Source organism: Danio rerio, chromosome 19, assembly GCF_052040795.2.
Source record: "Danio rerio strain M-AB ecotype USA chromosome 19, GRCz13ab, whole genome shotgun sequence".
NCBI classification, from domain to species: domain Eukaryota; kingdom Metazoa; phylum Chordata; class Actinopteri; order Cypriniformes; family Danionidae; genus Danio; species Danio rerio.
In genome coordinates, this window is record NC_141039.2 from 5,193,169 (window position 1) to 5,220,902 (window position 27,734).

The following is a 27,734-nucleotide window of genomic DNA, read 5'->3' on the forward strand; positions in this document are numbered from 1 at the left end:
ATTTGAGTCATGGCTGAAATCCATCTATAAGCACACGCAGAAAGTCATTTGGTGAGTCATGCGCTTTCTTGCATTCACTTCAGACTTTTCACTTGCCTTTCTCAAAGGGGCATTCCTGTTTATACAGAGGCCACGGCAGCATCAATGACATTCTGATATTGATATGCAGCGATTCATTTTATTTATATAGTACATTTTAATGGGTGGCACGGTGGCTTAATGGTTAGCACTGTCACCTCACAGCAAGAAGGTTGCTGGTTCAAGTCCCAGCTGGGTCAGTTGGCATTTCTGTGTGGAGTTTGCATGTTCTCTCCGTGTTGGCGTGGGTTTTCTCTGGGTGTTCCGGTTTCCCCCATAGTCCAAACACATTAACTAAATTAGTGCGTGTGTAAGTGCGAGTGTATGGGTGTTTCCCAGTACTGGGTTGCAGCTGGAAGGGCATCCGCTGCATAAAACATATGCTGGAATAGTTGGCAGTTCATTCCGCTGTGTTGACCTCTTATAAATAAGGGACTAAGCAGAAGGAAAATGAATGAATGAATGAATGAATACGTTTGACTACTATGCAATATCCTGTGCAATATGATTATAATTTGTATGGACAAAATAAAAAGTTTATCATTTTAAAGTTTGCTCCATCGTTTATTTCACGGTGTCACATTGTTTACTTTAACCCCTTAACTGTTGCCGCCATTTTTTGAACACAGACATGAAAATTATGTTCAGCTTAAATGACTGCCAATCTTTAACGCTTTGGTGCAAAGATTTAAGTTTGGTCTTATTTTAAAAAAGACAGGTGTCCAATTTTAGATTAGGTGATATTAAAGGTTTAGTAGGTAAGGAATAGTGGTTACAAAATAAGTTTCGTAATAAAATAGAAGCTTTTAAGTTTATAAGAACAATAAAACAAAAAAAATTATAGTTTAATATAATACATAAAATGAGTATTTTATTTCCCAGTACCGGGGTTGCAGCAGGAGGGGCATCCGCTGTGTAAAACATACTAGATAAGTTGGCGGTTCATTCCGTTGTGATGATCCCTGATTAACCCTTTGATGCACTACATGGGTCTAAAGTGACCCGTCTAAGATATTTTTTTCTCTATCTATTTTATAGCTTGTGCATTAAAGGGGTTAATAAACGGATTTAAATATGAATAAATATATATTTCACAAAATCTGTTTTAGTCCAAATTTGACAGAAAAATCAAAGACAAATAATAACAATTTTTATTCCACATTTGAAGTTGATATCACAAATAGAAGCTTTTCAGAAAGATTTACTTGGCTGCAGTACCAAACATGACCACCAGTTGACATTCAGTTTCCTTTGGAGACCATACAACAGCGCCCTCAATGTTTTGAGGAATATGACGAATAATTTTTTTAATATATAATTCTGACAATATTTGTAAAGCTGACATCAAATTTTAAACTATTATGGGATGTTGGTGGTATTCCACATTAATTTATCTTCTAAAAAAAAATTTCAAAAAGGTTTTACATGTGAATTGCTGTAGCAAAGTATTGCTTTACAACTATGACTGTTTGTGACAGTTCTTGTCACAAATGAATAAACAACTGTTTCTGAGTAATATCTATCAAAAATCAATTCTCAGGAAATTTTACACTATAAATCTCATAATTGCTCTATGTTTGACTATAATAGTACGGTTTTAAAATGTAAATAAGGGTGACAGTAAATAGATTTTGATCTCACTCTTCCAACGTAACAAACAACTAAACAACTGTCACTACCAAGGCGGTGATAATTATGGGGTTAATAATTTGAAAGTACAATGTTTGTACAAAGGGTTGAGTTTGAAAAGCACTATGTTTACATTTTACATTTTATTAAGCCACTTTTTTAATGTTGGACCTGTAATCATTCGTTTTTGAAAGGTGTTTTATATTTGATTCATTTTTATTTTATATTTCCACATTTTTAGTCAAAGTTTCCTAAGAAGTTCGAAAAAAAGAGGAATATGATCATATTTGAATGAGTAGATTTCTGAGAATACTCTTTAAAATGAAAGGAAATAGTCCTTTGTGGCCAATATATACTACTGATTGAATAGATTTACAGAAATGATACTATATTGTGATATATATCAGGATATAAGATTACTTATATTGTGATGTCATATTTTTATCATATTGCCCAGCCCTACAATGCAACCTTTATGTCCCCTAAAAAAAATAATACTACTGATTCAGAGCCAGTGCTGGAATGCAGCCACAGTTGGGTGATGTGTAATCAGTTGAAACCCAAATAGATGAAATTCACTTCATGCTTCATGTGACTATGTTAAGAAGGACAAAAACTGCATCCACTAGTTTCTGCCTGGAAAGCTTAAAAAACGCTGACTCTGCTGAGAAAACCCCGAACAACGTTTTAGAAGGCACACATTAGCAAGCGCAATACAGTCAGGAATGGCAATGAATTAAGCTGTTGAACTGGAACATTCAATACTGTACTTTCTCAAAATACAACACATTTCTACAAAATACAGCACATTCCTTAAAGATACATCGTTTCAATTTTACAGCACAAATCAACATCATCAGCCTTGAGTCAAACACCTCAGAAGTCAAACTAATAGATACACCTCTGCCTATTACGATTGAACTGTACTGTCATGCATAACTGTTGGATTTTGTGTGTGTGTGTGTGTGTGCCTGTTTGTGTAAGATGGTTGTGTAATCTGCTTCTAAGCTCTTCTATAGTGTAAAATATTGAATATGATGCAGTACGGTTTATGCACTATATGTTGTGCTATCTATGTTTCCAAAAATAATGCAGAAGTACACAGTTTTCAAAAACAATCCTTCTATCTATACATTCATCCTCCTTCACATATCCATCCATCCATGCTTCTATCAAATATCCATCCATCCATCCATCCATCCATCCTACACATATCCTTTTGTCCATCTGTCCATTCATCCATCCATCCATTTTCCTATCACATGTCAATCCATACATCCATCCATCCATTCTCCTACATATATCCATCCATCTATCCGTTCATCCATCCATCTGTTCGTCCGTCTGTCCTCCCATCCCATATCCATCCATCCTCCTACACATATCCATGTATCTGTCAATCCCTTCATCCATCCATCCTCCTATCACATATCCATCAATCAATCAATCAATCAATCAATCAATCAATCAATCAATCAATCAATCAATCAATCAATCAATCAATCAATCAATCAATCAATCAATCAATCAATCAATCAATCAATTAATCAATCAATCAATCAATCAATAAATCAATCAATCAATCAATCAATCAATCAATCAATTAATCAATCAATCAATCCATCCATCTGTCCATTCTCCTACACATATGCATCTGTCAATCCATTTATCCATCCATCCTCCTATCACATATCCATCCATCCATCTGTTCATCCGTCTGTCCTCCCATCGCATATCAATCCATCCATCCATCCATTCATCAGTTCATCCGTCCATCCTCCCATCGCATATCCATCCATCCATCCATCCATCCATCCATCCTCCTACACATATCCATGCATCTGTCAATCCATTCATTTATCCATCCATCCTCCTATCACATATCCATCCATCTATCCGTCCATCCATCCATCAATCAATCAATCAATCCATCCATCCATCCATCCATCCGTCCGTCCATCCATTGACGATGGATGGATGGTTTGATGGATGGATGGATGGATGGATACTTTAAAAATGCAGAGGAATGGATAAGGTGATGGATGGATGGATGGATGGATGGGTGGATGGATGAATGGATGGAAAACTGGTTACTTTACAAATGCAGAAGGATGAATAACGTGATGGATGGATGGATGAATGGATATTTCAAAAATGAAGATGGATTAATAAATTGACTGTAGGATGGACGGATGGATACTTTAAAATGCAGATCAATGGATACTGTGGATGGATGGAAGACTGGATGCATTTCAAATGCAGAGGGATGGATACTGTATTTGATGGATACTTCAAAAATGAAGATGGATTGATAAATGGACTGTAGGATGGATGGATGGATGGATGGATGGATGGATGGATGGATGGATACTTCACAAATGCAGATGGATAATACTGTGATGGATGAATGGATGGATGGATGGATGGATGGATGGATGAATGGATGGATGGGTGGATGATACTTTTAAAATGCAGATGGATACTGTGATGGATGGCTACTGTAAAAGCTAAATGCAGTCACAAGCTGTTAATATAAAAGTTTCTCAGCTAAACTGCAGTCAATTTTGACCTTCTGAAGTTCATAAAGATAATTGTCTGAAGGTTAAGCACATCCTTTCACTGACTATTTGTATAAGTGGCTTCATTTATTAAAACTGGTCTGATTTTGCACTCTATTGACAGAAAGTGCTATTAATATTTGGTATGTACAATTACAAATAGACACACACACACACACACACACACACACACACAAATATAGATTGACATTCCCATAAGACTCTTCACCGCTGCCAGAACGAAATTATGGATCACTCACCGCTGCCTGCAGAACAGATTAAACAAACAAGTGTCTTCAGTCACAAGCAGATTTACGACTGCACACAAACACACCCTGAGAAAGAGTCACACACAATGGCTGAATATCACCAGAGATGAACTTTCAGTTGTGCAGGTTACAAATCTATCATTTGTGCAGAATATTAAAGTTGTGTTCTGTAATTCACTCCCACTGCAATGCGTCCGGCTGATCAAACGCGTGGAGAGATTCATTTCCCAGACTTCCCTTGCAAACAAGATTTTTGATAGCGGTTTAATGTCCGGTAACGTCCGCTGTGTTGCTTGTAAAGGAAGTAGTGAACTGAGTTAAACTAATTTTGTTCCATCATAAGTACAGCACCGCTATATCTGATTACAAGAGTGGATCTTAGATATACTGTATGAATAGCAAGATGTGAAAATAGTAAGCAGATCATTCGGGTTGTACCTTTTTGTTTTTTATTCATCTACTTAAAAGATAAACTACTAAAATATACAGTATAGTGCAAAAGTTTTAGCCCAACATTAAATCTGATTTACTGATGGATATACAGTTGAAACAAGAGGTTTATATTCACTCTAAAAAAATAAACATAACCATTTATTAAATAATGTCTGATGTTATATCATACTAAACATTTATTGTTTTAGGTCCGTTAGGATTACCTAAGTGACTTACATTTGCTAAATGCTAGAATAATAAGAGACTTTTTGTTGTTGAAAATTGTTATTAATTTCTAGACAGTCAAATGTTTACACTTTTCCTTGTTTTTTTTTTTTTTTAGCTTTGCTTTTAAACTGTATAACTTTGTCAAATGTTTTGGGTATCCTTCCACAAGCTTCTCACAATAGTTTAAAGGAATTTTAGCCCATTCCTCCTGACAGAATTGGTGTAACTGAGTCAGATTTGTTGGTTGTCTTGCTCGCAAAGGCATTTTCAACTCTGCCCACAAATTTCCGATAGGATTGAGATCAGGGCAAAAACTATGTTTTTGTTAATCCAATGGTGTAAGTTTGAGTGGAACTATCTGTTTGTTCATTCAATAGTGTCTGTTTCAGGTGGAACTATCTGTTCAACCAATGGTGTGAGTTTGAGTAGATCTATTTGTTTGTTCAACCAATGGTGTGAGTTTGAGTGAAACTATGTGTTTGAACAACAAGTGGTGTGTTTCAGGTGGAACTATTTGTTTGTTTAATCAATAGTGTGAGTTTGAGGGGAACTATCTGTTTGTTCAACCAATGGTGGGAGTTTGAGTGAAACTATGTGTTTGAACAACAAGTGGTGTGTTTCAGGTGGAACTATTTGTTTGTTCAATCAATGGGGTGAGTTTGAGGAGAACTATCTGTACAGCAAGTAGTGCGAGTTTGAGTGGAACTATCTGTTCAACCAATGGCGTAAGTTTAAAAGGAGCTATCCGTTTGTTCATCCAATGGTGGGAGTTTGAGTTGAACTATCGGTTAAACCAATGGTGTAGATGAGTTTGAGTGGAACTATCTGTTTGTTCATCCAATAGTGTCTGTTTCAGGTGGAACTGTCTTTTCAACCAATGGTGGGAGTTTAAGCAGAACAATTTGTTTGTTCAACCAATGGTGTGGGTTTGAGTGGAACAACAAGTGGTGTGTTTCAGGTGGAACTATCTGTTTGTTCAACTAATGGTGAGAGTTTTAGCAGAACTATTTGTTTGTTCAACCAATAGTGTGAGTTTGAGTGGAACTATCTGTTTGTTCAACCAATGGTGTGAGTTTGAGGGGAACTATCTGTTTGTTCAACCAATGGTGTGAGTTTGAGTGGAACTATCTGTTTGTTCAACCAATGGTGTGAGTTTGAGTAGACCTATTTGTTTGTTCATCCAATGGTGTGAGTTTGAGTGAAACTATGTGTTTGAACAACAAGTGGTGTGTTTCAGGTGGAACTATTTGTTTGTTCAATCAATAGTGTGAGTTTGAGGGGAACTATCTGTTTGTTCAACCAATGGTGGGAGTTTGAGTGAAACTATGTGTTTGAACAACAAGTGGTGTGTTTCAGGTGGAACTATTTGTTTGTTCAATCAATAGTGTGAATTTGAGTGGAACTATCTGTTTGTTCAACCAATGGTGGGAGTTTGAGGAGAACTATCGGTTAAACCAATGGTGTAGATGAATTTGAGGGGAACTATCTGTTTGTTCAACCAATGGTGTGAGTTTGAGTGGAACTATCTGTTTGTTCAACCAATGGTGTGAGTTTGAGGGGAACTATCTGTTTGTTCAACCAATGGTGTGAGTTTGAGGGGAACTATCTGTTTGTTCAACCAATGGTGTGAGTTTGAGGGGAACTATCTGTTTGTTCAACCAATGGTGTGAGTTTGAGTGGAACTATCTGTTTGTTCAACCAATGGTGTGAGTTTGAGTGGAACTATCTGTTTGTTCAACCAATAGTGTGAGTTTGACTGGAACTATCTGTTTGTTCAACCAATGGTGTGAGTTTGAGGGGAACTATCTGTTTGTTCAACCAATAGTGTGAGTTTGAGTGAAACTATTTGTTTGTTCAACCAATGGTGTGAGTTTGAGTGGAACTATCTGTTTGTTCAACCAATAGTGTGTGTTTGAGGGGAACTATCTGTTTGTTCAACCAATAGTGTGAGTTTGAGTGGAACTATTTGTTTGTTCAACCAATGGGGTGAGTTTGAGGAGAACTATCTGTACAGCAAGTAGTGCGAGTTTGAGTGGAACTATCTGTTCAACCAATGGCGTAAGTTTAAAAGGAGCTATCCGTTTGTTCAACCAATGGTGCGAGTTTGAGTGGAACTATCTGTTTGTTCATTCAATAGTGTCTGTTTCAGTTGGAACTATCTGTTTGTTCAATTAACCTCTCTAAGAAACCAATTCAGCCCAAAATACTTTCAAATTCCAGCCATTCTTCTCATGTCTACATCAAGTACTGGTCTAATATCCCATTTAGCAGAACCATTGTGTCTAGATGCCGTCATTAGCTCTGATTAGCGCCGCACATTCATACAGGTTCAGTCTCAGCGATGCGGCGTCTCTCAGACGGATGGTGTCATAAGTATGATTTGGGATCATGTCCAGAAATGCCATTGCTGTCATCCGTCTCGCCTCGCGTTGGTCTGAGCGGCACATCGGGAACAAATATTGCCTGCGATGAGTCACAAGCCTGAGTAATTAGAGATGGCGTCTTCCTGAGTCACGGCTGCGCGTCTGTCGCTCTGTTACTGACTCACTGGATTATGTTCATTGAGGTTACCACGGTAAACACACTCCTTCTTCACAATGGGCAAGTGGCTCAGATTACTGTGGTATGGAGAAATGCACATGAGGTTAGATTATGCAACAGTGCAAGCTTTAACTGCCAACAAAGTTTTCTGTGTGTTTTTCAGGTGATGGAATAAATGATGTCGGAAGTTCAGGGCACTGTGGAGTTTTCACTGGAGCTGCACAAGTTTCACAATGTGGATCTTTTCCAGAGAGGGTAAGTGTGTGTGTATGTGTGTGTGTGTGCTCTTCTGCCTCTACAATGAAGGGCTTTGTTGAAGCGGGCATGGTTTGGGGTGGTTTCTGTGTCCCTATAAAGTGCAAGTAGGGTTACAGAAGAAAAATCTTAATTCAATGTAGAAAATTGAGGTGCAAATCACTACGCGTTCTGATTCCAGAGTCACAATTTGATTCCAAATGATTATTTTTCCTATTTCTTTGTCTGCTAAAGTACATCTGCAGCTTTACATTTCAGAATTGAAGTTTGGACGCTTTTGTTTATGATTGTGTGTGTTTTTTTGGGGCCATTAGTGACACCAAATGAAATCAGCAACCCGATTGGCTCAAAAAATGTATTTAGTCAACCAGTGGCGGAACTACAGTATGTGCTTGACCAATAGCAGACAAGGAAAGCATGCTTATTGAAAACAATAAATTTGGTACTTCACTTCCCTAAATGTGGATTCGGCATCTACATATATTACAATTTTTATTTGTGTCTGTAAATTAGGGCTGCAACGAGTAATCTATAATTTTTAATAATGAAATTCGTTGTCAGTGTATGCCGTTGTCAATGAATGTCAATGAGTACAACCTTTTTTTTTTGCTTTTTGTTCATTTATGTTTTGGATAATTACAGAAGTTTTACTAAGAGCAAACTTCGTTTTTCATGTAAAGTTTAAAATGTCAAAATAAAGGATCAATAAACTCGATACAGGCGAGGCAGTGGCGCAGTAGGTAGTGCTGTCGCCTCACAGCAAGAAGGTCGCTGGTTTGAACCTTGGCTTAGTTGGCGTTACTGGGTGGAGTTTGCATGTTCATCCTGCCTTCACGTGGGTTTCCTCAGGGTGCTCCGGTTTCCCTCACAGTCCAAAGACATGCGGTACAGGTGAATTAGGTAGGCTAAATTGTCCGTAGTGTATGAGTGTGTGTGTGTGAATGTGTGTGTGGATGTTTCCCAGAGATGGGTTGCAGGTGGAAGGGCATCCGCTGTGTAAAACCTTGCTGGATAAGTTGGCGGTTCAGTCCGCTGTGGCGACCCCGGATTAATAAAGATACTAAGCCGACAAGAAAATGAATGAATGAATAAACTTGATACATGGCTTTTGTATTGTTTTAAGTATGTTTTTATACATTTATAATGCCCTCATTTATGGTTTTTAAATGTAGTTATATTAAGCAAAATAAAAAGGAGTTTAGATTTTATCTGATGTATCAAAAAAAGAATCGCCTAACTAATCAATTATCAGAATAATCGTTAGTTGTAGCCCTACTGTACATACAATCTATTAAAAAAGTAATAATTTAAAATAACTAATTGTTTTTAGTATCTTATATTTTTATATAAAATAATAAAATATACACACACTGGCCTTTTTATTAGGTACTTACTAGTACCTTAAAAGTGTGGAGTTGGACCCCCCTCTCCCTTAATCCTTCATGACATAGATTTAACAAGATACTGGAAAATTCCTCAAAAATTTTGATCAGGCAAACTGTGCATGGCGTTGACACGATGCTCAGTTGGTACTAATGGGCTCAAAGTGTGCCCAGTAAATTTTCCCCACACCATTACACCACCACCACCAGCCTGAATCGTTGATACAAGGCAGGATGGATCCATGCTTTCATAGTGTTGATGCCAAATTCTGACCCAACCATCCGAATGTCACAGCAGAAATCGAGACTCACCAGACCAGGCAACGTTTCTCCAATCTTCTATTGTCCAATTTTGGTGAGTCTATGCGAATTGTAGCTACCGTTTGCTGTTCTTAACTGACAGGAGTGTCCCCTGGTGTGGTCTTCTTCTGCTGTAGCCCATCCGCCTCAAGGTTGGACGTGTTCAAAGATGCTCTTCTGCAGACCTCATTTGTAACGAGTGATTATTTGAGTTACTGTTGCCTTTCTATCAGCTGGAACCAGTCAGGCCATTCTCCTTTGACCTCTGGCATCAGCAAGGCATTTGTACCCACAGAACTGCCACTAACTGGATATTTTCTCCATTTCGGACTATTCTCTGTAAACCCTAGAGATGGTTGTGCGTGAAAATTCCAGTTTCTGAAATACTCAGACCAGCCCACCAACAACCATGCCACATTCAAAGTCACTTAAATCAGCTTTCTTCCCCATTCTGATGCTCGGTTTGAACTGCAGCAGATCATCTTGACCATGTCTACATGCCGAAATGCACTGAGTTGCTGCCATGTGATTATAAATTTGTATTAACGAGCAGTTTGACAGGTGAATGACATATACACATACACACACACACACAATATATATATATATGTATATATATATATATATATATATATATATATATATATACACCACCTTTTTCTTAAGTAGAGAGTTTATCCTTGCTAATAAAGAAATCTTATTTTATGTAAACATTGGTTGACCTCAATTCAAATGACTTGGAAATTAACCCACAATCCATCCACCCATTTTAGGCCATGCAAATGTTAAAAAAAAAAAAAAAAAAAAAAATGTCTGATTGTGTTGTTTGCAAAAAGAAAACTGACTGTGATGTGGGCAAACCGCAGCTCTCTTGTAGTGTGGATTGGGTGTTAAAGAGCATTTTCATATACGTCACACTAGCGTAGACCATGAGGTGTCATGCGAAGGTGTTCGCTCGACTAGACTGCTAGATTCATGATTGATTTTCTTTGCTCTTTTTGTACGTTATGTTCTTGTCGACGGTTCAACCCGAATCCATTATAGCCTTGCTGTGAGCAGCCGGTGAAATCCACAGGGAATTCAATGGGTCACTGATTTATAACCATGCAGAATACAGAGATCTAATAGGAACTCATTTGACATTCAGAGACGATACTGCACTGTCATGACTCCTACATGACTCTTTACTATAGTGAGTTCTAGTACTGCTAGACCAGTGTTTGGACGAGTGGTTGACATTAAAGGGGTGGTTAGTTACGATATCATATTTGAAGCTTTAGTTGATGTGTAATGTAGCTGTGTGAACATTAACAACATCTCTGAATGTTAGACGTTCTAAGTTCAATGCAAAGGGAGACATTGGCTTTTACAGAGTTCGCTTAACAAAGCCTACAGCAAACGAAGCTTGGAGACTACAAAAAATACATCTGGGCTAGTGAGATCACAAACACTTCCGATTACACGCATTCACCAAGCGCATACACTCTGAGCAGCAAAGGGGCGTGGCCAGAGGCGCTGTAATGTTACAGCAGTGAAAGCTAAAATGCCGTCCAAACGCTGATATTTCCACAGAGCTTCTTCTGTTTTGTATTTGGGCTTCCAAAGTACACTACACAAAAAGAGAAAGCGCTTACAATAAAATTTTAATTATGTTCCAGATAATTATAAAATATACACAGCTAGCATTTGACAAAGGACAGCCTCCAGAATCTCAATTCAGTGCTGAATTCGGCTAAAAACTCCTCCAACCGACGAAGCTGTGGATTGTGAGCCACAACCTGTAAGTAAGTAGAGTAGCTAATAGCTTAGCTCACTACATTTTTCAAGTAGATGGCCCAACAATGTGCTTCATATTACTTTGACATGCTTATTCTGAATATATGTGAAAGACTCTTGTCCGATTTCATTTTAGAGAGCAGGCATTAGGTTCAGCTGTGTGCTCTGTTTCATTTTCTGTTTCATTCAGGCACAAACTCCTAATGCTAACAGCTACTCTGACTGACAGTGTTTACACAGCGCAAAAGTGTGTGCGTGTAGGGGTGTGGTGCTTTTCCTGGCCAATCTGCGAATCCCAGCACATCATGTTAGCTGACCAATCAGAGCCTCTTGAAGGCAGGCCTTTCAGAAGAACTAGGAGACATGACAGTCGTTTTCATGTTAGCAGAGTAGCAGTATAATCAAAGTAAGATTTTCTACAAATAAAGCATGAGCACGCATTGCTTTGCATCTTATAAACACAACCAAGACATAAAAACACACTCCAGACCACCCCTTTACAAAACTAGTTTGGGAAAAAACGTTTGGGAAGATTTAAAGGGTCACAAAACACAAGTTACATGTGTCCCACGCTGCTATAAACACTATTAGGACACATTTATTCCACAAAAAAAGTAAAAATTGGTTGTTTTTGCATTATTTCAGGCAAAATTGTTCTTCCGGTTAGATACAAATTTTTGAAGCCACATCACAGAGATTAGATCCTTGCATGTATTCCAGCGTGGAGAGTCGGTATCTGTATCGGCAAGTCCATCGGGACGTCTCTGAGTGTGGAGCAATAATTCATGTAAAAGGCTTGGTTCAAACCAATCACCACGCTCTATTGTGTAGTTACAGTCGACAAATTAGGAATTTGCCAAATAATTTGATTACTGATGTCCAAGTAAACAGTCACTGTCTTTTTCCTCTGTGTCTGTGTTTGTTTTGACTCTGTGAAAATCAGCGCGTGCCCAAACGGAAACTCCCATTTTTATGCAAAACCTTCCCTCTTTCCCTCCCTCGACACTCCCACCTAAACAGAGCTGGACACACCCACCTTCCTGACTTTTTCCAAACTAGAGGTGTGAAAACACCCTGCGGAGACAGGTTGGTTTCGTGGCCCTTTAAAACATATTTTAAGAAAAATCTCTATAATTTGACTACATGAAATACCGTAAAACAGTAATATTGTGAAATATTAAACCATTTTAAAAGAACTATTCAATGTAAACATTTTTTAGAATGTGATGAAGTATATATCTCTTCTAGGTACAACACGGACACACACACACACCACTTCAACTCTACCTCTGTTTGTTTGCCAGCCGAGCAGGTTCGCTGCCTTATTTAGTTCGATTGAATCGCACAAGAGTTCGTTTTCTCTTTTGGTGCGGTTCGTTTGGGCAGGTGAGAATGCAGCAATCGTACTCGAGTGCGCACCGAAAGCGGACCAAATAAGCGTACCGAGACCTGCTTGAAGAGGTGGTCTCGATACGCTTTCAAACAAACCCTGGAGCGGTTCGTTTGTGGTGAGAATATGATTCGTACTAAAACAGGTCCAACCGCAAAAAGGACTGTGCCTTTTGGACTAATCCAGCTGCCGTAGGCCGATGCGCTGTGCGTTGTGGGATATGGAGGAAAAATATTTGTTGACAGTGCTTTACCACAGAGAGAGAAAGGGGAATACATTACCTGATGGATCGTTGGTAATATTTCCGCAAGATGACCATGTCGCAGTTTCGCTAAATTAATTTACGCCTCCTCCTGTGATGTGCAATGCATTAAAGCACTTTTTTCCAGTCACAGCCGCGCTTCATTCTCTAAATGTATTACGTTAGTTTGTCTAAAGCAGACATACAATTCATCAGCGCAGTCGTACCTCCAGAGTAAAAACGACACTTTGTTTTGTTTACTTTCGGGAGTTCATTGTCATTTTCCCCGCACGTGAATTCTAACCAATCAATAAGCAGTTTGGGAAATATGTTCAACAACATCTGGCCAATGAGAGATGTGGATTTTGTCAGATGACTGCATTTTGGTTAGTTTCAACTGGTTCGTACCAAAGCCAGCAGTGTGGTGTGAAAACGACCCAAAGACGGCAGAAAATGCAACAATGTATCATTTATTGCCCTTGGTCCGGACCAAATGAAGCGAACTACAGATGTGAAAGCACCCTAATACACTGTTCCACATTTATCCTATTCACACACAGTACATGGCATCATCAATCCTAAAACTGATCAATAAAGAATCAGAAAAATCCTCGCATCGCATTGCATAAAACAAGCAAAATATGAATCTAGTGACTTCAGCAACATGTCCCCAGAACCCATTAGGCATCTGTTGGTCAGCAGATGTAGTTTCCCCTCTGTATCCTCAACTAGTCTCCTGACTGAGGTTGTGTGGTGTAGAGGTCAGCCATAATGTGTTTGGTCTCACTGCGTCTGCTTTGAGATTAAAGCAGGGCTGCTGGCTGAAACATCAGCTTTGCAGAGATTTGACTGCCCCTTCCCCCTTCCATAAAGCGGAAAGCTAAAGCTCCACTCTCATATAATCCCCAGACAACACACACACACATGGCTGTAATATACTGTTTGTTTTTAACAGCCTCTATTCTAAAGAGAAGCATCTAGGAAACCCTTACACCTTTAGCCTATATATGTCTGAATGAGCCAAACACATACATTATAACGAGCGCTCTGAATCAGTTTGGGAATGAAGGGTTTGGTGAGCTCTTTTTGTGATGTGTTTGTTGTTTTTGTTATTAGGCTGAAAATGAACTTTGAAATCTGAAACAGATTTGTCATATATTCAACAGGGTTGGCAGAGAAAGAACCAACCACTGATATTACGGACTGCAGGATACACTGTAAAATTGTTTTAGCATGTACTAGAAACATCTAATCCAGATTACATAATCCATATATCCAGTTATGCTGTACATTTGCTTTAGCATGTAGAAACATGCATTTCAGATGATATAGCCAGTGCTACACTGTAAATGTGCTTTAGCATGCACTAGAAACATGTATTTCGGGTGATATAGCCAGTGCTACACTGTAAATGTGCTTTAGCATGCAGTAGAAACATGTATTTCGGGTGATATAGCCAGTGCTACACTGTACATTTGCTTTAGCATGTACTAGAAACATGAATTTCAGATCATATAGCCAGTGCTACAATGTAAATGTGCTTTAGTATGTTACAGAAACATGCATTTCAGATGATATAGCTAGTGCTACACTGTACATTTGCTTTAGCATGTTACAGAAACATGTATTTCAGCGGATATAGCCAGTGCTACACTGTAAATATGTTTTAGCATGAAATAGAAACATGCATTTCAGACGATATAGCTAGTGCTACACTGTACATTTGCTTTAGCATGTACTAGAAACATGCATTTCAGATGATATAGCCAGTGCTACATTGTAAATGTGCTTTAATATGTTACAGAAACATGTTTTTCAGATGATATAGCCAGTGCTACGCTGTTTGCTTTAGCATGTTATAGAAACATGTATTCCAGATGATATAGCCAGTGCTACATTGTAAATGTGCTTTAGCATGTTACAGAAACATGTATTTCAGATGATATAGCCAGTGCTACATTGTACATTTGCTTTAGCATTTACTAGAAACATGTATTTCAGATGATATAGCCAGTGCTACACTGTTTGCTTTAGCATGTTACAGAAACATGTATTCAAGATGATATAGCCAGTGCTACATTATAAATGTGCTTTAGTATGTTACAGAAACATGTTTTTTCAGATGATATAGTCAGTGCTACACTGTACATTTGCTTTAGAATGTACTAGAAACATGTATTTCAGAGGATATAGTCAGTGTTAAGTTGTAAAATTGCTTTGACGTACTAGAAACATGTATTTCAGATGATAAAGCCAGTGTTATGCTGTACATTTGCTTTAGCAAGTAGGCTACTAAACATGCATTTCAGATGATATAGCCGGTGCTATGCTGTACATTTGCTTTAGCATGTACTAGAAACATGTTTATCAGATGAAATAGCCAGTGCTACACTGTAAAATTGCTTTAGCATGTACTAGAAACATTTACTTATGGTGATGAAGCCAGTGTTATGCTGTACATTTGCTTTAGCATGTAGGCTACTAAACATGCATTTCAGATGATATAGCCGGTGCTATGCTGTACATTTGCTTTAGCATGTACTAGAAACATGTTTATCAGATGAAATAGCCAGTGCTACACTGTAAAATTGCTTTAGCATGTACTAGAAACATTTACTTATGGTGATGAAGCCAGTGTTATGCTGTACATTTGCTTTAGCATGTAGGCTACTAAACATGCATTTCAGATGATATAGCCGGTGCTATGCTGTTCATTTGCTTTAGCTTGTATTAAACAGTAGCAACTTCTGCAGCAGCATATATGGTAGGCTAATACTTTATTGACATGTAGAAGACTGTGGTATTCTTACATTTATAGCCTAGCTACGCATACAATATATATTTCAGACATGTAGCTTTAGCTGGAATGTTAAAATGTTTTATACATGCTATAGACACTTTAGCATAGCATGTTATATTGTGCTTACCATGCATTTTGTTGCAGTATTTTTGAAGATGTGCACATTCTGTTGACATTTTACTGTGAACTACAGTCGTGTGGCATTTATGCTTATGTACTGTCAACATACAGCAGAGCAGTCTTTCCCAACCCTGTTCCTGGAGGCACACCAACAGTACACATTTTGAAAGTGTCCCTTATCAGACGCATTAACTTCAGGTTTTAGAGTCTCTAATGCTCTGGGCTGCGTTTCCCAAAAGCATCGTAAGCCTAAGAAGTTCGTAGAAATGATCGTACGACTGATCTTAATATTACGGTCTGTTTCCCAAAAGCATCGTAACTTAAGTAGCACTTGAAAATATTCGTGGATCTACGAGTGCTCTGGAGTAATCGTAAAGCCTTAAGTGCATCGTAAGGAGACAGAGTTATGAGGGCACCTGCTGGACAACCGGCAAATTGCACCTACAATTTACTTCTCTTCAAAGTCATTATTCATTTTATTTGTACGTATATCTCTATTCATTTATATTTTCTACACATTACACAATTCAATATACAAATAATAATGAATAAAGAAAAAAATAAAAATTACATAATAAATGTTAGAATGAAAAAAAAAATTACACTGTTGTATATGGACATTTCGAGGGTAGTAGGCTACATATGTTGTATTTAACAGAAAATATTTAATGTGATTTAAAGATTACACATCTTTTTGAAAAATGACTTTTCTTTGTTTTTTGGTTTCAGCCATTTTGCTAGTGTCTCCACCCCTAGGTATGTGCTTATTTATATTTTTGTCCTATTAGCAAATGCACATCAGGTGGGGATAATTAGGCTAAACTTTTCAAAAATAAATGTAAGAGCTTATTTATTTATTTATTTATTTACTTATTTATTTATTTTGATGTGAGATAAGCAATTTTTGATAAAGAAATTGATAAATAATTCTACTTAATTAAGGTTTCATATAAATATCGAAAATGATGCTGATGTCATTTCCGGCAAGGACTGTTAGAATTAGTTTTATGCGAGATTGGAGCAAGACAGTGTTTTTACAGTACGACATTTCCAGTTAATTTATGTTTTTAAACTGGCTCAAAAATATATATTTTTTTATGTTATTCGAGTTGAATATACATTCACACAAGTAGAAGAAGAATTATATGGATTGCTATAACATGTGCAACAATAACGAGCCATTCTATAGCGTGACATTTCAGCACTTAACAAACGGATAGCGACTCCAAAGTTGCACTTAAAGCTGGGCTACGTGCAATTGTGTTAAGTGCATTTTTGGGAAACGCACGTGAAACAATAACGAACGTTCGCAAAATGACTCGTAGAAAACGCTCTTAAGTGCTAAGATCAATCGTTATCGGGAAACGCAGCCCTGATGAGTTGATTCAAGTGTGTTTGAATAGGAAGAAGCTGAAAATGTGTACTGTTGGTGTGCCTTCGGGAACAGGTTTGGGAAACACTGCAGTAGAGTACAGTATATGTTGTGCTGCAGTACAGTAATGACCAGTCTTTGGTCCAGGATCCCTAGGGATTGAGCATCAGTGTGATCTGTGTTGTGCTTCAACATTTAACATGCACCCGCAGTCACTTCACTGGCCAAGGTGACCTCTCTACAATCCCTGATGGAACACAGCATATAAGCACTCACATTAATTCAGCATCAGCATTCATGATTTAATAGAGATTGACAGCATAAGACCTCACATAGGCCAGATCAGCTGATGCTTATTTCAGTTTGTTCAGTATCAGAACATGAATTTTAATTAATATTTACTTCAGCCGACAATTTTGCCAGACTTTGCTCAAGACTCGTTTATACAATCGCTTCATATCTTTAGAAAAAACAATGTGAATTTCTAAAGTTTGCTTTACGCAGGTTAGTGGGCTTGACAACCCTGCAAAAAAATCCAGCTTAAACCAGCCTAGGCTGGTTGGCTGGTTTTAGCTGGTCGACCAGGCTGGTTTTAGAGGGGTTTTGGCCACTTCCAGGCTGGTTTCCAGCCATTTCCAGCCTGGTCTTAGCTATTCAGGCTGGAAAATGACCAGCTAAATCCAGCTAAAACCAGCTTGACCAGCCTGGTTTAAGCTGGACATAGCTGGTTTTGGCTGGGCTCCCAGCCTGCTAGGCTGGTCAAGCTGGTTTTAGCTGGTCATCTCCCAGCCTAACCAGCTAAGACCAGGCTGGAAATGGCTGGAAACCAGCCTGGAAGTGGCCAAAACCCCTCTAAAACCAGCCTGGTTGACCAGCTAAAACCAGCCAACCAGCCTAGGCTGGTTTAAGCTGAATTTTTCAGCAGGGAAACCACTTGTAGAAACACTCTTCGCACGGCACTTTACTCAAACTTCACCTTACAAGGACAAACAATGTACCACAAATCATGATGCGCCACTTGTTTTCTTCAACCTAAAAATCCATCTGTCTTGCACAGTATTGTTCTGTCTAATGTAAAAGTTCTTGTAAAGTCTGTCTTAGGTTATGTGTATAGTTTTATGGGGTGGGTTGGGGGAAGTGGGGTGAGATGTCCGAATAACACTGTTGAGAATTGGGTACTGTGGTTTTAGTAATCGTACTACGAAGCGTGTTTCTGGTGGCCGCTGTGATCGGATACTATACCAATGTTGGCGACATGGGGGTTTCACAGGCTGTACCAAAATGCTGGGGTTGAGGGGGAGGGGAGGAGTGAGAGAGTTGGTTGACAGTGGGAGTTTTCCTGGAATGGCGGGATATGGGTTTGAAACATAGATATTTACATTAGATGTCGCCTACCCTGTTGTTGTCTATTACAAGGAATGCGTCAACCGCCATTTTAGTACAGGGTAGCGCTCCTTTGAAATGAATGCGGGACCAAGCTGCAGTGGAGGACTGTGGCCATCCAGAGCCAGAGAATTACATACATACACATATATCTATGATCGAGAGTTTTCCCGAAGGTCAGTATGCATTTTTTAAAATTTTACATCACTTTTCTACATTGATGGATAAGTGATCGCACAAGCATTCCTGACAAAAAGCTTGTGTTTGTGTATGGAAATGTACTATCCACCTTCCCTGTTAAATTTGATCTAATCATGTCCTGAGACACACCCCCTCTCCTGCTTTCACTTCTCATACTGACTGAGGGAGCGACTCGTTTGTGAAAGAATCTCCGTTACGAACGACTCCTTCACTAGCCGACAATAATACCAGTTTCTGACAGCGCAGCATCTCGTTGTCATTTTTCTTTTGCATTGTTTGCTGATTTTATTCAACAAAACTAGCATAAGCCGAGTGTTTAGTGCGAGTTAGTGCTACTTATGATGAATGCAGTGAGTGACTGTATTATCATCAATAACGTTACCTGTTTAGAACAAAAGTTCCTAACATACAAAAACACAAAAAAAAAAAAACTAAATCTTACCTATGAAATGTTCTGCCTTTGTGCTTTGTTTTCTTTGTTTGCTCGTTACTACACCCGCTGACTGTCTTAACTAGTGCGGTTGAATGACCCTTGTCCTGGGAGCACTGTACAAATATGGCGCCGCTTTTGACGCATGCTCAGGGACTCTATGCGATATCTAGTGTATATATCTATGGGTTTGAAATATGGGAGATTCTCAGGAAAAACAGGAGCATTGGCAGGTATGTAGTATATGTATAGGTAGTAGTTAGTATAGTTAGGCACATATGTAGAGGCCTATATCCAGCAGGGTTGCCTGGTAATAATATTTCTAAAGGAGCTGTTGACATGGAATTGAAGCAGATTTTGGTAAAAACCCAAACAATACAAACATAAAAATAAAACAGTTAAATCAGAAAAATAAGTGATGTGTAATAACAATGGAAAGACGCAAGGAGAAAGTGCTGAACTACTGAAACGTATTGAATACTTTCAATAAAAGGCATTGGTGATGGCGGCTTAAAGACATATCTCATGTGGAGAATGAAGTCACATGTGTTGCTCAGGTGCGAGTTTTTCCACAGACTTTAACAGAGTGTAAAATTATTGATGGTTCTGTGGGTCTCGTCTATCAAATCTGAGCTTTATTTTATGTTCTCTAATGAATCTGCATTCTGAACGAATCAGGTGAACCCATTCATACAGTAGTAATTCACTACATTTAGAAATGAATCAGCCTTTTAAAGCAAACAAATGAATGAATGGCTTTCTCTGACACCCACCCACCACATACTGGAAGTTTTATATATGTTTATATTTACAGAGTGTTCATTAATTAATAGTTTTTCAGTCTTTAAAAAAAAATACTTATAAATAATTAAATAGGGGCGAGGCAGTGGCACAGTAGGTAGTGCTGTCGCCTCACAGCAAGAAGGTTGCTGGGTCGCTGGTTCAAACCTCAGCTCAGTTGGCGTTTCTGTGTGTAGTTTGCATGTTCTCCCCTCATTCGCGTGGGTTTCCTCCGGGTGCTCCGGTTTCCCCCACAGTCCAAAGATATGCGGTACAGGTGAATTGGGTAGGCTAAATTGTCCGTAGTGTATGAGTATGTGTATGAATGTGTGTGGATGTTTCCCAGAGATGGGTTGCGGCTGGTAGGGCATCCGCTGCAAACTTGCTGGATAAGTTGGCGGTTCATTCCGCTGTGGCGACCCCGGATTATTAAAGGGACTAAGCCGACAAGAAAATGAATGAATCAATGAAATAATTAAATAAAGGCATAGCTCCCCCCAAAATTCCAATGTTGTCATTATTTGCTGGTGTTGTTTCAAACCAAAATCACTTTTCGTACTTTTATGGGACACAATAATTATTTTGGTTACAAAAGACATTTACTGCCAGCCCGAATATGTCTTTTCCAAACTGCAAACTTGCACATTTCTGGTAAAGTATATCTCTTTACCCAAAAATGTGTAATTCAGGTCATTTTTGTCATTTGTAAGCTGCAAAAAACAAACAAACAAAAAAAACATCTAATACCTGTAATAACTGAATAACTGTTCTCATTTGCAGCTTCTATCAGGTGAGGGCTGGTCTGCGTGTTTCTCCCCGGGTTCCTCACCGAATCACTGCTACAACACCTGGGTACACAGGTAAGAAACTACCATTTACTTCATTTCTGTGTTGAATCAATTGCGTCTTGATGTATAAAGCATCAACAAGCCAGAAATGTGAGGCATTTTGCTTAACATTGTAGTAGTAGTAGTATTCAAAATGTTTTTGCTGCTTGTTCAAACCACTTATTTAAAATGAGTTTAAACAACAGTTCTTGAGTATTTTTGGGGACAACTTAATTGTTTTATGTTCAATCAAGTTTATATATATATATATATATATATATATATATATATATACACATTTAAATTAATTGATTTGCGCTGAGAGAAGATGAAGGGATTGTGTGGAACCCAGCATTTTTTTAGTGGTTTTATTATAAGATGCAGCATCTGAAGATGGTTTCAGACTGTCTTAATTCTACAATTCTCTCCAAAGAGAAGCATTTGTACATTTATTCCTTTTAAAGACAATTAAAACAGCTCTTCTAAACACTAATTCCCCTCCTGAACATTTTTAGAGACAATAACATCCACATTGTTCTCGCTGTTATGCACAATGCATTTGTTGAAAGGATAATTTTACAGCGGTTCTACATTTTTAGTTGATCTTTTTAAATACATTTTTAGTTTACCTTGATTGCATCAGTGTGTGTTTCAGTCAAAGGCCCTCTTTCCAGTGTTTTTAGGAGATTCCCTGGCTGTCTCTAGTCTTGCTGTTAAAAATAAATGTGCTGAATAAACCACTCAGACACGCTGGAACTTTTCTGAGACGAAATAAAGCCTATAGAGGTCAGAGAGAGAGAGAGAGTGAGAGTCAAACAGAGTATTTACATCTTACTGTAAAAAGCTTCAGGAGTTGGACAGATAAAAACAAAACTGTGAACTACAATTAAAAAAAACTAAGTACAAACAACATGGCTGTCTTTAAAAATTATTACAATAATAAACTTGTAATTATTATAGCAGTCAAAAGATCGTAATTAATTGTATCTAAAATAAAAGCTTTTTACATAATAAAAAATACATAATAGAAACTGAAAGTATTTACATAAATTACATATACATAAATTAAATATTTACCTACCGGCCACTTTATTAGGTACACCTTACTAGTACCTAGTTGGACCCCCTTTTGCCTTCAGAGCTGCCTTAGTCCTTCATGGCATAGATTCAACAAGGTACTGGAAATATTCCTCAGAGAGATTTTGATTCATATTGACATGATAACACCACGCCGTTGCTGTAGATTTGTCAGCTGCACATCCATGAAGCCAATCTCCCATTCCACTTCCCAAAGGTGCTCAATTGGATTGAGATCTGGTGACTGTGGAGGCCACCTGAGTACAGTGAACTCAAAGTAGGCTCAAAGGCTGCCAAGAAAATATCCCCCAGACTCATCAGAGCAGGCAACGTGTTTCCAATCTTCTATTGTCCAATTTTGGTGAGACTGTGTAAATCAGGGGTGTCAAACTCAATTCCTGGAGGGCCGATGCCCTGCATAGTTTAGTTCCAACCCTGCTCCAACACACTTACCTGTAGGTTTCAAACAAGCCTGAAGGACTCAATTAGTTTGATCAGGTGTGTTTAATTAGGGTTGGAAGTAAACTGTGCAGAGCTGCGGCCCTTTTGGAACTGAGTTTGACACCTGTGGTGTAAATCGTAGCCTCAGTTTCCTGTTTTTTTGTAGACAGGAGTAGCAGGAGACAGGAGTGGTCTTCTGCAGCTGTAGCACATCTGTCTCAAGGTTGGACGTGTATTTTATTCAGAGATGCTCTTCTGCATACCTCGGTTGTAAAGAGTGGTTATTTGAGTTACTGTTGCCTCTCTATCAGCTTGAACCAGTCTGGCCATTCTCCTCTGACCACTGGCATCAACAAGGCATTTGCACCCACAGAACTGCCGCTCACTGAGTATTTTCTCTTTTTTTGTTTTGAGATGGTTGTTTGTGAAAATCCCTGTAGATCAATCGCAATTGCTCATTTGACAGCACTAGTAATTTCTTGTTTACTACCACTTTATAATGTGCATCACATATAAAACAACATATCTAGAGCATGTTTCACAAAAACTATTTTGATATCAGTGTTATTTGCTGTTTGTAATACACTGTGCAACACTTTGAGTGCAGATAAATGTAATAATGGTCTTTTTCTGCTTATTATTTTACATTGGTTAAAATTTTCTGCTGTAATATTACTTTTGCATGATTAAGACATTTCTTTCTCAGTTTTCTCTGACTGAAAACCCACACACAAACATACACACTCAATTTAATTGACCTGTCATGCTCTGTGTGAGTAACTTGCACATTTCTTACATTCTCAACACACGCTCTGAGCTCAAAACTGGTTTTATGGCATCTAAAGGCAGTCACAGGACAAAAGTGTCGTGTTTCCACAGGTCACATTGTGTCAGGTGAAAATATAGTCTGTTTTCACAACACCGGCGGCTTGTTTGGTCACACAATCACACTGGTTACCTGTGTGCACACACACACACACACAATTATAAGTGTACAAACTGCTGTTATGACACCTGTTTAAGGGGAGACACTGCAGGCAAAAAAAAACATGCTTTTCATGCACGTCAGAACAGAGGATTTTTGACTATTTTTTGTCTAATGTAAAAATAATAATCTACTTTCCTTTTGATTTGCTGAACTTTATCAATGTGTGTCTGCAAGTTTCAGTTGCAATACAGAATTTTAAAGGCTGTTTCAAGAGTTCACACTTAGCTGATGATTGGTAATAAGCTAGTTTGGCCTGCTGTCCCGCTAGAGAGCCCTGAGCTCATAAGATCCTTGAGCCCGGGGCTCCCTCCCCTTTGCAGGGCGAGAGAGGTGTTTGAGCTCAAGTTGATCTCGAGAACTCCCCCCCTCCTGCTGCTTAAGGATTGCTATGAGGGTGTGTTGCTGGTGGAATACAACTATGGTGCTGATTTGGTTTAGTCAATTTACTTATTTCTCATGTTTTGGACTGTGGGAGGAAACCGGAGGACCCGGGGAAAATCCAATTGAGCACAGGGAGAACAGGAACTCCATATAGAAATGCTAACTGGCCGGGTATAGAGACCCGAACCGGAGGTACTTTTGCTGTGAGGCCACACTGCTAGCCACTGGGCCGCCGTGCTGCCCTACAGTGGAAAAAGAGGAGGAGATGGGGTGGAAGGGGGGATTCTTTAGGATGAAAAAGACTAAAGGTAAGAAGCTTTGGTTAATTATACTGAGTTAGGAATCTTCTGATTGGTGGTTTGTACATTAGCTTGACTCGGGGCCAGCCATGTCAATCATAAGCATGTGATAATAAACTTCACTTTTGTAAAATAAGTTTTGTTTTCTCAAGCATTCAGCCATAAACTACAGCTTTATTCATATATCTATATTCTGAAAGTTATTGGAGTTATTTTCATACATAATCTGCTTCATTATACAACATTCCATTTTATAAAATAAGTGAAAATAAGTTTCTGTAAAAAAGTTGACACGATATGACAGAAAAAAAAATAATAAACAATTTTTGAACCTGACTTTATCCAATGTTCATATTTTAGTACTGGAAATGTTTGCAAATTACCCTATACATATTAAATAATGTCTCATTTGCATATTTAACCATACAAATTTTATGTAATTACACAACTGATGATGCTATAAGTCTTTTATTCAGGTGTCTTGTCATTTTCTTGAAGGACAATGTTCAAAAAATCCTAAGTAAACATTTCTGAAGGACACACATACTGGTTAGAGACAAAAACTGTCTTGTCTTGTTTTCTTTATTGAGGATTTATTAGTGTGTGTGTGTGTGTGTGTGTGTGTGTGTGTGTGTGTGTGTGTGTGTGTGTGTGTGTGTGTGTGTGTGTTTGTGTAGCCTGCAGTCTCTGTCTGACATTGAGTCCTGGCGCTGCTCGTCTGTCTGAACGCCAGCAGCATCTGAATCAAACTCATACACATTGCCATTGGCAGCCATTTTGGATCTGTCAGCCATTCTGGCTCTAGAGCCATATCATTTCCAGTTTCAAAATGTCATCCATGCAGTTGTGTTTCTAAAAGTGTTTTAGTGTCTTTGTGCTTTCTCCTAACTAGAATAAAATCATACTTACTCAGCTTACAAGTTCTTTCTCATCTTGAACTGGTGAAGAAGTTTCCGGCGCAGTATTACGGCGTATACGTATTACAGTACAAGTGAGGCAACACTGCGACATGCAATAAAATAACCGTTTCTATGTTAAAAGGAGTTTTTATCCTAAACATCACACAAAAGTTCCATTTAAAAAACTGTTTTAATTTTGTGACGTCATATAATGGCTGCATAAACTACAATGAAGATCACCTCAGGTACTGATTATGTGCTTTATTGCTATACTGATAGCAGAAGCAGATCGTTTACCTCAGCTATTCAATAATATTACTAGCAAATGGTTCAAAAATAAAATTCAGAACTGTGACTCAATGCAAACAAACTAATAAATATCAGTCACTTAGTTGTGTAAGTACTTTTAATAATGTTAAAGAGGTTTTCAAGGCTTCTGTTTTACCCCTTTTACAAGATGTAAAATAAAAATCTTTGGTATCTCCAGAATGTGTCTGTAAAGTTTCAGCTCACACACAAGTACATTTACCAACACTATGTGGCTGGGATGATTCCAGCGGTTATGAATTACATAGTGCTTTTACTGTCTTTATTAAAAACATGCTCTGTTTTTTTAAAAACATGGTAAACTTGTAAAACTCAATTGTGAGGTGCAGATGATCACAGAGAGTTGGAACAGATCTCCTATTCCCAGTTTCTTTGCAAATCCTGTCCTGTGGATATATTTAATTAGAAATATTGAACGTGTAAAAAAATATTTACGTAATTAACGGTTGCAGTTTTTTTTATTTCCTGTTGTGGCCGACGTGCGTTTAATGTGCAAAGAAATATGGATAAGACCAAGGAAGCACTTTTAGAGGGAAAATTTCAGTATAAAACAATTAATGTCACGTCACCAGGCTATCCAGCGTTTCCTCCAGAGTTTCATCTAATTTCGTGTGTTTCATTTTTAATCTTTCGACTTCTGTTTTAATTGAATTTGATACCACCAAATGGAAAGAAAAACCTCTGCATTACGTGACATGGTGGTCCTTTAAGGAAATTAAAAATCGCTGCTTACAAAAGATTATTTTCATTATAGGTGCCCATTAAAGATTGTAAACCTTATGTGTGTAGTTAAGACATGGTGTTATTCCACATTATTGTCACTGCTGCATGCAAACAAGGCAAAAATCAAATAAAATGCTGCCGACTGCCAGCCAGGTGTCTGAACTGTACATTAAAATCTGTGCAGCAAACATGTCCGCCTTCCCTTACAGCAGAAACAATATTACAGGTATGAAAAAAGTGAATCATAAAACCCTGGGGACATGAGCTAAAATGCTAATTCAGACCGTACATCATGTCAGGTTGCAGAGCTGTACTGTGAATAACCATAGTAAAATCAGACCGCTCTAAAAACGGTGCGTCAGACGTGAATGGCTTCCTTCAGCTGTGGAGAAATTCTGAACAATAGAGGCACAAAGTGCACAGAAGATAAAAAAAATATCCGTATAAAAATGCATTGGCTTAGATATTTTCTTAGAAATTACAATTATTTAATTCCATTTTTAGCCAAAAAAAAATGTATTTCTGCATCATTTTATATATATACGCATCGGCCACTTTATTAGGTACACCTTACTAGTACCGAGTTGGACCCCTTTTTGCCTTCAGAGCTGCCTTAATCCTTCATGTCATAGATTCAACAAGGTACTGGAAATATTCCTAGGAGATTTTGGTTTATACTGACATGATAACACCATGCGCTGCATGTCCGTGATGCGAATCTCCCGTTCCACCACATCTCAAAGGTGCTCAATTGGATTGAGATCTGGTGACAGTGGAGGCCATTTGAGTTCAGTGAACTAATTGTCGTGTTTAAGAAACCAGTCTGAGATTATTCACGATGGTGTGTCATCCTGGTGGAAGTAGCCATCAAAAGATGGGTACACTGTGGTCATAAAGTGACTGACATGGTCAGCATCAATACTCAGGTAGGCTGTGGCAATGACACGATGCTCAATTGGTGCTAATTTGACCAAAGTGTGCCAAGAAAATATCCCTCACATCATTACACCACCACTACCAGCCTGAACTCTTGATACAACGCAGGATGGATCCATGCTTTCATGTTATTGACGCCCAATTCTGACCCGACCATCCGAATGTCACAGCAGAATTTGAGACCTCATCAGACCCGGCAACGTTTCTCCAATCTTCTATTGTCCAATTTTGGTGAGACTGTGTAAACTGTAGCCTCAGTTTTCTGTTCTTAGCTGACAGGAGTGTCACTTGGAGTGGTCTTCTGCTACTGTTGCCCATCTGCCTCAAGGTTGGACGTGTTGTGTGTTCAGAGATGCTCTTCTGCAGACCTCAGTTGTAACCAGTGGTTATTTGAGTTACTGTTGCCTTTCTATCAGCTGGAACCAGTCAGGCTATTCTCCTCCGACCTCTAGCATCAACAAGGCATTTGCGCCCACAGAACTTAGTTATATTATTATTATCATATTTTTAATAGTTCCTAAACACACACCCAAACTCCAAAGCAATATTGCTCCCAAATTTCTTTGAATATATTGCTATATCAAGACAATAAAGGCTTTCTGATTCAGCCTTCAGCCTTTTTATAGTGTAGATTTTGGACAGACTCTTTCTTTAAAGAGATATTTCACCCA

At 38.4% G+C, this 27,734-nt stretch overlaps 1 protein-coding gene and 1 long non-coding RNA gene across 3 annotated transcripts in view; one reads left to right on the forward strand and one right to left on the reverse strand.

Annotated features, from left to right (window-relative positions):
• Window positions 1-27,734, forward strand: part of fam135b (family with sequence similarity 135 member B) — a 78,423-nt gene that overhangs the window by 6,193 nt on the left and 44,496 nt on the right. Inside the window, exons 1-3 of one of the 2 annotated variants that reach the window (XM_087295276.1) lie at window positions 5,868-6,352; window positions 6,672-7,990; window positions 20,946-21,025. In XM_087295276.1, the coding sequence (XP_087151402.1) occupies window positions 7,911-7,990; window positions 20,946-21,025 (160 nt within the window). In that variant the 5' untranslated portion in view covers window positions 5,868-6,352; window positions 6,672-7,910. Of the gene's footprint in view, window positions 1-5,867; window positions 6,353-6,671; window positions 7,991-20,945; window positions 21,026-27,734 lie in introns of those variants that run through there. The other variant, XM_087295277.1, reaches the window with a different exon arrangement.
• On the reverse strand, window positions 14,194-19,365 carry LOC147832432 (uncharacterized). The gene is made up of 3 exons (XR_015516391.1): window positions 18,303-19,365; window positions 17,371-17,894; window positions 14,194-16,217 (listed from the first exon to the last, which is right to left on the reverse strand). It is a non-coding gene; the product is annotated as an uncharacterized LOC147832432 (long non-coding RNA).